We start from the raw sequence: 11,637 nt of genomic DNA, 5'->3' as shown, positions 1-11,637 counted from the left end.
GTGCGTGCGTGCGTGCGTGCGTGTGTGTGTGTGTGTGGAGGTGGGGTGACCCCATCAGCTGTTTGACTTATGTGTCATGATGTATCGCAGCCCAACGTCATGCATGATCACATTCTCTGAGCTCATGAAGAGATGAAAACTGTTGTTTCTTGCTCATTAAGTATCACACATGTGTGTGTGTGTGTTAGATCTCTAAGCGTGACAGGTTTAATAAAATGTTTGTTTCTGCGTTGTGATTCTTCAGAGTCGCTTTTTATGCTTTACATTCTCAGGAAATTGTGTTCACACCGCTTCACTATTTGACAGCCATCAGAGCGAAAAAAAGAAAGAGATTGTCTCTCGTGTGAAGCTCTGTACGTTCCTTCACGGCGCTGAGGGTTTTGGGGGCGGCGGCCATCTTGCCGGTGATGTCACGTGCGTTGCAGGTTATCATGCGATTGCGATTCGACTTACGAAACTGAGTCATTTATGTCACAGTCACCACAGTCACACAGCGCTGCACTTTTTCTCAACCTCTCTGCTCTATTTTAAAATCCTCTACCCACCTTTCACATCATATCGAAACCAGCTCTGTTTTTATTTTGCTTCATTCCCGGAAGAAAAGAAAATCTCTTTCATTTCTCAAACATTTCTCTTAGACATTAGTGAGATGGTAGAAAAATAAAAGGCGTATGTGTGATAGTTCAGTGCTGTCTAGGTAGGGTTTGGTGTCATGCTCTTGACATCTTTGACTCAATTGTTCTTTTTCTCTTTTCGTCTGATATGCAAATGATTTTCCTTTATCTCAGCTGTCTGACCAATCAAGCTTAAATCTTCTTTCTGTCTGCCCACAGTTTGATGGTGAAAATATGTACATGAGTGACAACAACCAGGAGTTTCTCTCCCCGAGTCAGGTAAGACACCACCCATCAACCTGATGTTTCAAATGGTTTTGTCTGCTTTTCTTGACCTCTTTTGCTTTCATTCTGAGAGATCAACTTCATTTTAGACCGATGGGCCTATTTATATACAGAGAGACACATATGTAGCTGAAAATATGTATTTGGATGGAATTGAAATGTTGGTCTGCACATGAGAAACATCAGCATGACTTCATATTTTTGTAATTGAGGGATGCGTTGTTCTCACTTAAACATCATGTGGTCAAAGATGTTTATTTTTATTATGAGACGTTTGTAAATCTGAGTCTTCAAGACATATTGATGAATTGACATAGTCAGTAATATTTTTCATTATTCAGCTATTCTGTAACACATTACAAAGACATTCTGAGAGAAACCAGCAGAGGAGAAGACAAATATTCTCTCGGCGTGAGATAATAAACAAATATATTATAGAAACTAGACCACAGGAAAGACCAGTAGACTAAACTGAGAGGAATCTGATAACATCAACTCTCTCTCTCTCTTTCTCTCTCTCTCTCGCTCTCCCTCGCTCGCTCTCTCACTCTCTCACTCTCTCTCTCTCTCTTGCTCTCTCTTTCTCTCTCTCGCTCTCCCTCGCTCGCTCTCTCACTCTCCCTCGCTCGCTCTCTCACTCTCTCTCGCTCTCTCTCTTTCTCTCTCTCGCGCTCCCTCGCTCGCTCTCTCACTCTCTCTCTCTCTCTCTCTCTCTCGCTCTCTCTCTCTCTCTTTCTCTTGCTCTCTCTCTTTCTCTCTCGCTCTCTCTCTCTCTCTCTCTATTTTAAATTCAAATAGCTTTATTTGCATCACATACTAAAGTATATATTGCCAAAGCATTTCACAATAACAAAAAAATATATCTATATATATATAAAAAAAGTATGTTAGTGCGGATGTGTTCACTCGGTCACATTTATATATGATGTGCTACTGAAGAGGCAGGGCATCTCTCTTTCTTCTTTTGTTGTTTACTCACAGACTCGTATTTGACATCTGTCTGCCAGTCTTGTTCGCTTGACCAAGTTGATTTTGACTTTAACACTGTAACACACACACACTCGCACACACACACACTAGTTGAGAATGACTTTGTGTTTTATTAGCACAAAAACAAACAATCTTTACCTTCTGTCCTTACTTCACCTTCTCTGTACATTCATTTTCATTTCAATCTGTTTGCTTCTCAATAGCAAACAGATTGAAATTCTGTCTTGTTTAGATCTATCAAGAATAGCAGATTGAGTAAACGAAGGGCAGTTGAAATTTGCGGAAGAATATTGCATTCTTGTGTTGTCTTTATCCTTGAACGAATGTTATTGAGGTAGCTTCAACAGCTAAGACTGCATTGTATATTTTTGGTTCTTTAATCAGCAGTAAGAATTCATTTTAAAAAATGTAGGCAATGTGGTCCATTAAACAATCAATCACTTGAGTTATTTTGAAACATTGACATTTTTATACAAAATTGTATTCATACCAACAGAATACTGTGAAACTGTGTAATGTCACCGTTGTGTATTAAATCAGAAATCTGTGAAATGCCAAACATTAGGACTCAGTCCATCACACACCGGCTCTGTTCTCAGATCAGACGCCCGACGGCACCCAGGAGTCTTAACATTCACGTTGACTGAACTGTCCTCTGGTGACCTTTGACCTCGTCTGATTGTAGGGGAGAGATCGTCTCCGCTTGGCCCCTAACGAGCCCTCTGTGTGTTCGGGGTCACGGAGGATCGCCACGGTAACCACCGTGAACAAAAGAGTCTGGAGTCCGCCGAGGGTTGACCTCCAGCCAACTGAACCGATCGATAGCGGGCGAACAAGAGCGGAAAAAATAGAAGAGAGAGAGAGAGAGAGAGAGAGAGGGCTGAATGGAGCTGAGAACGAGCGAGACAGATACAGAAAGAGAGAGAGAAAGTTGATTGATTAGAAAGAACCCCTCAATGCTTCTGTCTGTCTGTCTGTCCTGTTGAATTTTTATTTCTTCCTCGTGAATAAACGCAAGAGTACAACATCATATTAATGTTAGTTAATCAAAATATGAAAATTCTCTCATAATTTACTCACCTTCATGTCATCGTGACATGTATATCACTTTATTCTTCAACAGAACACAAACAAATCTTTTTTTTTCAATATATAAATTATAGGCAAAGTAAATAGCGAATGAATTCTGAACAAAATCTTTTCTTCATTAGTATGCCGAACCTTCCTCATCCGATGTGTCAGTGTACTCATGGTTCTGAGGTTCGTCTCGATGGCATCGTGCAGCACAAATGTTAGTCTTTACATTTGCATCATTGGCATTAGAGAAGAGCTGGAAATGTCTCTAATGCTGTTTGAGTATGCAGAAGACGTCGCGGTCAAGATTATAATCTCACAATTAGAGTAACAAGGTTTTATTGATTGCTTCCCAGAGCTGCGCTTGCCAAGTAGGCCTGTGATCGGAGGAACAGGAGAAGAGAGGAAAACTTGGCTGTCTATCTGATACTTCAGTAGAGAGATTGTGCTCTTTACGGGTGATGGGATCGGGGCGAGAGAACTGAGAGAGTTTCACCGGAGGCGGTTCATATGCCGATTAAAAAATCATCTATAGGAAAATCTATTTAGGATTAAAAGTAACGACAGAACTGTGAGATGGTGAGACGAGTTTTAGTCTTTTTTAAAACACTGGCTGTCTCCTCTCTACATTTTGATCTTCCCCACAGGCTCCCTGTAGCGCCCTAGATTTCGTTCATATGGGTTTTTATCGCTGCCTTAAAAATCATAAACTACATATATTGTCAGTTTAGCCTTTGTTTCATTTAAGTATCAATTTAGACTCAGATTTTCTCCTGAAATTGGGGAAAAATAAAAAGAGGAACAAATGAGAGATGAAACACACGAAGAGTCTGGAGGTGTAAAATGAATGTAGATTGTAGAGGTCAAATCATCTGGATTCATATTGAGATTTTCAACAATATTCACTTTTGATTGCAGACTTGACAAATTGTTGACATCTGTTCTCAAACTCTAATGACAGAGACATTTGTCAGATTTCGGACTCCTTTTCTCAGGAGAAATATCTGAGACACAGATGAGACGTAAACTAAAGTTCCCATTTGCTTGTTCCCATTGTTCAGTTCAATTCCATTTTATTTATATAGCGCTTTTCACAATGTGCATTGTTCCAAAGCAGCTTTACAGGAGAAAATAAGAAAAACAGAAAAACACAGAAAAGGTAAAACACAGCGCATGGTGTTTATAGAACAAGCAAGATCATTCTAATAAATAATAAATAATATCTAAGGCCGTGTTCAGACTTGACTTCTTTTTTGAAGCTGCTAGCGTCTGTTTTACATTATAATCCTATGATAAACCCTGCCAACGCCAGCGTCTTTTCTGCAGCTCACAGCGTCTTTTGAGGTTGAAAAAAGTTTTCTGAAAAAAAAAACGCCGTCAAGCTCCCTTTTCGCAGCTAACCAATGACAGAGACCTGTCGTTTCCATAACAACATTCGAGGAACGTGATTGGTCGAGAAGGCTCACGCTCGAAAAAATAAAATGGCGGCCGAAACGCCCGTTGGAGCATAGTTTTGCATACATGCAAGTTTAATTTTCACTTTCAACAACTTCTGATTGCATTTCTAGCGAGAAATTAGTATTGTAGTTTTTAAATATGTGATTAGTTATTGCAAAGACGCTCTCTGTTTATAATTCAATTAGACTTCCGTTACTCGAACTATCTGTTTCTCTGGGCTGCCGAAGTCATGTTCGATTACCATTTGTAACCAAACGCGGTCAGCGTTTTTTTTTACTAAAAAAAGTCAAGTGTGAACCCGGGCTAATATCGGCAGTCTCCGGGTGAGCAAGCCAACACTGCCCTGTGGCGAGGAACCCAAACTCCAATGAGAAATAAATGGAGGAAAAAACCTCGGGAGAAACAGCGGGAGGGCCAGGGCCTGGTTGCATAAAGCACCTTAAGTTTTTTCCTTAAGTATGACACTTAAGGGGTGATTTTCCTTTACCAAAGACAATAGGAGAATAACTTAAGTAAAACTTAAGGTATACTTAAGGACACACTTAAGGGAAAATTACACTTAAGGTGCTTTATGCAACCGGGCCCAGGTCTCCTCTTACATGTCACAGCTGCACTCAGTGACTTTGATTAAATGTTACTCAGTAAATGTTTATGAAGAATAGGGAGAGCTTATTAGTTGTGATTTAGGACATTTTATGTGTTGAAACCGTTTAGGTCTAATTTGCTTTTATTTTGTGATGGATATCAGACAACAGAGGAATGTTATAAGCAGGGAAAATTGTAATGGCATAATGTCTCTGAGTGCAGCTATAACTTCAAACTGCTGTCACGTGATATAAGTTTAGCGTTAAATACTAAGTATTGAAAATTTAGCATTAATGTGACAAGTAGTCCGTCTTTGCTCTAGTTTAATCCAGGAGAAATAATTGCGATATTAAAGAGATATTTTTTTGAAAGATCATGGAGTAAACTTCTCCGTAATATTTGAACGTCTCTGATTGGCTGTGGAGCAGCCAATCACAAGGAGCTCTTTTACCATTGGTTCATTTTCACTGATTAAAGCGTCTTACTGCGAACTGTAAACCGTCCGTATGAAGCGCGTGTGTGCGTGCCACTCTCCCTGCTGTTCTGAATTACGGCTGAGTACATTACAGTGATTTACAACTTCCTCCTGCTGTTTAGATTGAAGAGAGAGAGAGAGAGAGAGAGCGAGCGAGATAGAGCGAGCTCGCCCGTTCGCCCTGCCCCCACGCCCCGCTCCTACACCAGATCCTTTGTGAAATGAAAACAAAGCGCGGGCCTGCCAAAATATTTCTATAGACGATTGCTGAGCAAGCAGAGAGTCAGTCAGGAGACAAAAGGCGAGAGTGATCGCTGGCCGACCAGACTTGATGCCACAGCAAAACTCCCGTGCTGTCCCAGAAGCCTCTGCTCATTGGGTGAGTCTCATCCGGCTCACATTTCACCCGAAAATCAAATAGCAAGTGCAGAAAAATATTTTTACATAAATGAAACAAAGCACTGTCTTGTATATTAATACATTTATATTTATTTGTAAACAGGGGCTGCTTCTATTTTATGAGAAAACAACATATTTATTTTTTTCCTGTTGATTTTGGGGGCAAAAATATAAGCTGGGCATGTTTTCATGAGATTCACCGCATCTGTTTAGAATATTTCTCGGACGCAAGCAAATGTTTGTTTAAGACAGTGTGGTTGCCAGATCCTCTGTCTCTCATCTGTGTTGTAAGTGAAAGTGATGCCTGTTTTAAAAGATGTGTATAAAACTGTATTAGTCCTCACATCTCACTTTTTCATTTACTCTGTTTCCATATGTTCATATTGTTGTGTTTAATGTAAATTAGCTCTTCAGTTCTTATGAAAAAATGATATGAAGAGAAATATTCCATATATCTTGCAATTGCTTTTAAGGGAATTGCTTGTTTCTGTCATACAAGGTCAAGTGATGACGAAGTAAAAAAAATACTGCTGGAAATGTGTAGCGTTACATAATGCCTACTGTTATATTTTTATATGACATTCCAATTTTTGCATAACATATTTTGTGCAGAAGCTTCGTCACAAAAGGTTTTGTGAAAAGCGCTATACAAGTAAATGTAAATTGTACTGAATATAGTAAACCATTGTGTTGACGTGTCGTGAATGTTTGTGTCGGCCTGTGGTCCTTTGTTTCTTTGTGAATTTGACAGATGACTATTGAACAAAGTTTTATTTAGTAGAAGGCTGTTGTTGTGTTGGGCTGCGTCACTACTTGTATTGTTGAATATGATGAAGCTGAAATAATTTATCAGCTTGTTTTCAGCCGTGAGATAAGATTGTCTCAACAAACTTTAATTCTTGATCTGAGGATGTAATGCGGTGCAGCTGGTGTTGTGTTTACTGCAGACTGTAATGATTGACCGTTCGTGCTGTTCATATGATTGTTTTTATTAAAGGAACTCGGCGTGATTCTTTATTTGTGTGTGTTTAATTTTACAATAAGCTTAATTATTAGTTTTTCAAATGTGAATATGAAACTCCCGTGTGAAATTGTGCAACGAAATAAGACCGTAGAACTATATACAATGGGCAAAAAAAACATAACAAACAATATATTTGAATTAGCCTTGTCTATGTTGTTGTTTATTTTAATATCGATTTAAATAGGCATATTTTTGATCAACTATTTTTGAAAGAATAAAATCTCATTAGACTGACATGCATAGACAGAAGTTACATAAAGTGTAGCAAAATAAAATTGCTAGCATATATTGTACAATATTATATTTAGCCCCAGTTTCACAGACAAGGCTTAAGGCTAGTCCCAGACTAAAAGGAAATTTGAGCTGTCTTAACTGAAAGTAACTTGCCCGGACATATCTTAAAATATGTCAGTGTCATTGTTTTGTCTCAAGATGCACATTGGTAATGTTGTTTCTAAGGTAGTTTAATGAAAGCGACTTGAATAGCCTAAGGCTCTATTCACATTTCGCGTCTAAAACCGCGCGAGCTGCACTGTGTTCTCCTTTTTTCCAAAGCGCCTGGACTTGGCGCTCTCCTGGCGTCTGTCGTCGCTAAGCAACCATGGGCCACGATAGCCATTGAGACGAGGAGGTATAAACAAAGGATATATGGATTATATGCACTGAAAATACCTTGAAATAACTCTGCTACTAGATTTAGTTATGCTGTGATCATCTGTGTCTCCATCTTCATCGAGCTTGTCTATATTGGCTGGTTGGTTCTTGTCACATGACCTGCGGTGCACTTGCGCCTTTCTGAAAAGTTGAGATTTTTTCATCTTGATACGGTGCCGACGCTCCTGAAAAAAAGAGCGCACCGCATGCGCGTTGCGACCGAGTCGCACCCAGTGTTGGGTGTAACTAGTTACTAAGTAATTAGTTACTGTAATTTAATTACTTTTCCCTTGAAAAGGTAAACTGTAATTTAATTACGGTTACTTCTGATGTAATTAAACGAAATACTCTGTGTAATATATGTGTGTGCAATAGTGGAATTGACATCAAAATTCAAAGTCTAACTTTAAAATCCATGCTTTAATGTATAATTCTCACATTTGTAATACTTTGGTCAGTTAATAATACTACTTTATGTAGTTTTATATATTTTTTTGAATGATTTAAAAGAGCCGTTTCATGTCTGTCCTTAAATCACTTAACTAATCAAGGTTGATGTAGGATATAGAAAGTAATTAGTAATGAGTAACTAAATACTTTTTGGAGAGAGTAATTTGTACAGTAATCTAATTACACTATTGAATATGTAATTAGTAACTAGTAATTAATTACTTTTTCAGAGTAACTTACCCAACACTGGTCCGCGTCGCCCCCTATTTCCGCGCGGCTGCTGCGTGTCTACATTTAAAATAACGAATATGCGCTCGGAAAAGACGCGAAATGTGAATCCGGCCTAAATTAACAAGGCATAGTCCTGACTTAGGCTAAGCCTTGTCTATGAAACCGGGCCATAGCGTATTAATATTAGAACCATGAAACACATTTAATTTTCTCCTATCAAATAGATTATTTTAGAAAATAATATAATAAATGTATTTGATTCATAATTCTATTAAGTATTAAGAAGAAGGTTGTATGTGATATGTTTGCTGCTGTTTGCGTGTATTGTATTTTGAGTTTGACTTGTTTTCTAAGCACTATCAGTTTGTGTATTCTTTGTTAGTAATTTGTTTAACTCACTTTCTCAAAAGGTAAGTGATCGTAAAAGGCAGTTATGTGTTTCCAGAACTTTGTGTTAGTAATGTCATGTTTGTGAATGCCTGTTTTCATCATTAGTTTCATCTCTCTGATATCTGCTCAGTGTGTTTGTGTGTCTCTTCCGGTCCAGTGTGCAGTTATAATGACCCACTGATGTCATCCAGCTCAAACTAACTGCAACGAGAGAGAGAGACTGTGTACATGACACTGAATCATCCGACTCGACTATTTATATCTTATATATGAATCATATATGTGTTTCTGATAATGACACTGAATATGTACAGTACATATTTACTGTGACTATGTTGTGTGGACCTGACTGATTTGTACTGAAGATTATGAAGGCACTTGAATTTAAAAAAGAAAAGGACCCCCATTGGTAAAGCTATTTACAATAAACGCTGCAATATTTCAAGAAAAAATAGGAATTGTTATTTTTAATTTCACTGGGACTTTAATGTGCTGCCTTGGTTTTGACACAATTTGAGACATTGTTGAGGTCGGATAGATGGATGGATGGTCGGATGGATAGATGGACAGACAGATACATAGACTGATTGGCAGATAGACAGACAGACAGACAAGATAGATTGATGGATGGATGGACGGACAGACAGACAGATGGATATCTGATAGACAGATTGGGAGACAAACAGATGGACAGATAGATAGACAGACAGACAGATAGATTGGTAGACAAACAGACAGATGAACGGACGGACAGATGGATAGACAGATTGGCAGACAAACAGATAGACGGACGGATGGATGGACAGATTGGCAGTCAGATAGATAGATAGACAGACAGACAGACAGATAGATGTGTGTGTCTGCGTGCGTGCGTGTGTTCGCGTGCGTGTGTGCTTATGTGTGTGTGTGCATGTCTGTGTGCGTGTTTGTATATCCCGGTGGGGACCTAAACCTGAATGCACACCAACACATGGGGACTCGTGTCACCGTGGGGACCAAAATTGAGGTCCTCATGGGCAAAAAAGCTAATAAATTGTACAGAACAATATTTTTTACAAATCTAAAAATGCAAAAAGTGTTCTATGATCTTTAGGTTTAGGGGTTGGGTTAGGGATAGGGGATAGAATATACAGTTTGTACAGTATAAAAACATTACGCCTATGGACTGTCCCCACGGAGATAATAAACCAGACATGTGTGTGTGTTTATGTGTGTGTGTCCTTATGTGTGTGTGTGTGTGTGTGTGTGCGTGTGTGTGTGCATGTCTGCGTGCGTGCGTGTGTGTGTGTGCATGTCTGCGTGCGTGCGTGTCTGTCTGTGTGCGTGCGTGTTTGTGTGCGTGCGTGTGTCTGTGTGTGTGGGGGGAAAGGGTAAACCCTACGGTATGGGGACAAAATGTCCCCACAAAGATGGCAATATCCAAAATCCTTTTTTGTCCCCATGAGGAAACAAGCTTATAAATCATACAGAATTCACTTTTGTGAAAATGTAAAAGAGCAGACAGTTGTGTGTGATTGTTAGGGTTAGGGAATATGATATATAGTTTGTACTGTATAAAAACCATTGCGTCTATGCAATGTCCCCATAAAACATGGAAACCCAACGTGTGTGTGTGTGTCTGTTTGCGTGTACACATACAGGAGATGCCGATGGTGAGATACAAAAGAAAGTATGATTTTTCTCGACCAGACATTTCTTTGAAGTGCTATTGAACTGTAAAAAATCGACTCTATGTAACTCTGGTGCAGATTTGTGAATATTTCAAGCTGCAAATTGGCTCGGCTGGAGCATATGGTGTTTGAATGAACACATTGAAGGTTAAATGTTTCTTCTCGTCCACATGCTCTCAGTATAATGTGGACTGCAGCAGATGGCGTGTAGGCTGAACATTCACTTTATTTATGGCTGAATACGACGGCGCGCGTGCGACTGTCGCAATTAGCTTTCATTTACCTCTTTATTTATTAATTATCTCTAGATGCCGACGACCATAATCCCATCCACGCTCTGAGCGCTGGAATCTGCACTGATTTACAGCCAATGTTGAGTACACACGTCTAAATAAAGACTTTTTCAAAATTAAAGTTAATTATAGCTATGATTTTTAATTTTCAGATGGAAATGTGTGTGGTGCTTGTCAAAACTCATCCGAGCGCTGTTTATCAGCGTACAGTTCTAGTTGCTGACAGCGGTGTGTTTGAGTGATTGGTGATGGTGGTGTGTCTGTCATCCAAATAAAAACAGATGACGCTCCAAAACATTGTCTTTGATAGACCTACCATCCTCACGCACAAAGAGATGTGAATCCGATAAAAGTGTGTCTTTGTTCTGAGTTTACGGGGGATGTTTTTAGGTTAGAACTCATAGACATCAATCACCGAGTGTTGCTTTAGGGTCTATAGATAAGTGCTTATTAGAAAAATCCGTCAGTACGCCTTTAAACACACACTGCATTACGTTTGCCTAGCTACACCAAAACTTTGAGAGTTTTATTATTTTCACCTGAGTAAGTGTTCCTCCGAGACACATCACTAATTCAGAAATATTATTTTATATAACAGCTAAAACTCTGCAGCAGGCACTGCTTATTTTAGATTTCATTGATGTGAATATTAATATAACGTTTACAGCAATCTGTCTTCTTTCTATAGAGTATCACAGGACAGAAGAAACGTATATCATCTCAGAGGAAAGTTTTATTACTCACAGGAGATTTGATGGAGTGTATCAAACTAGTCTCAGATGTTTCTCCTAAAATTGTTGAAGAGAAATAAAAAGAGAGTGTAATTGTTGAAAGACGTCAAGAGTGTGCTGGTGTGAAGCCAATGTAGATTGTAGAGGTAAAATCATCTGGATTTCGGTCAATTTGATTCAATAATATTGACTTTTGATTGCAGACCTGACCAGTCTTTTTTGGAGTAAATGTATAAATGTAGTTGTGTATGGCTGAATGACATCTGTTGTGTTAAGACTGAATCTCGCTCGCTCATATGTTCGGGTTTTTAATC

At 39.0% G+C, this 11,637-nt stretch overlaps 1 protein-coding gene across 9 annotated transcripts in view; it reads left to right on the top strand.

The window, feature by feature from the left end:
• tox2 (TOX high mobility group box family member 2) overlaps positions 1-11,637 on the top strand; it is a 99,635-nt gene that overhangs the window by 48,650 nt on the left and 39,348 nt on the right. For 7 of the 9 annotated variants that reach the window (XM_057338462.1, XM_057338460.1, XM_057338461.1 and 4 more), the window contains one exon: positions 834-893. In XM_057338462.1, the coding sequence (XP_057194445.1) occupies positions 834-893 (60 nt within the window). Of the gene's footprint in view, positions 1-833; positions 894-5,646; positions 5,861-11,637 lie in introns of those variants that run through there. The other 2 variants (XM_057338464.1, XM_057338463.1) reach the window with 1 other exon arrangement.

The sequence above is a fragment of the Triplophysa rosa genome, linkage group LG7, assembly GCF_024868665.1.
Source record: "Triplophysa rosa linkage group LG7, Trosa_1v2, whole genome shotgun sequence".
NCBI lineage: Eukaryota > Metazoa > Chordata > Actinopteri > Cypriniformes > Nemacheilidae > Triplophysa > Triplophysa rosa.
This window is presented reverse-complemented; position numbering and strand designations above follow the sequence as displayed.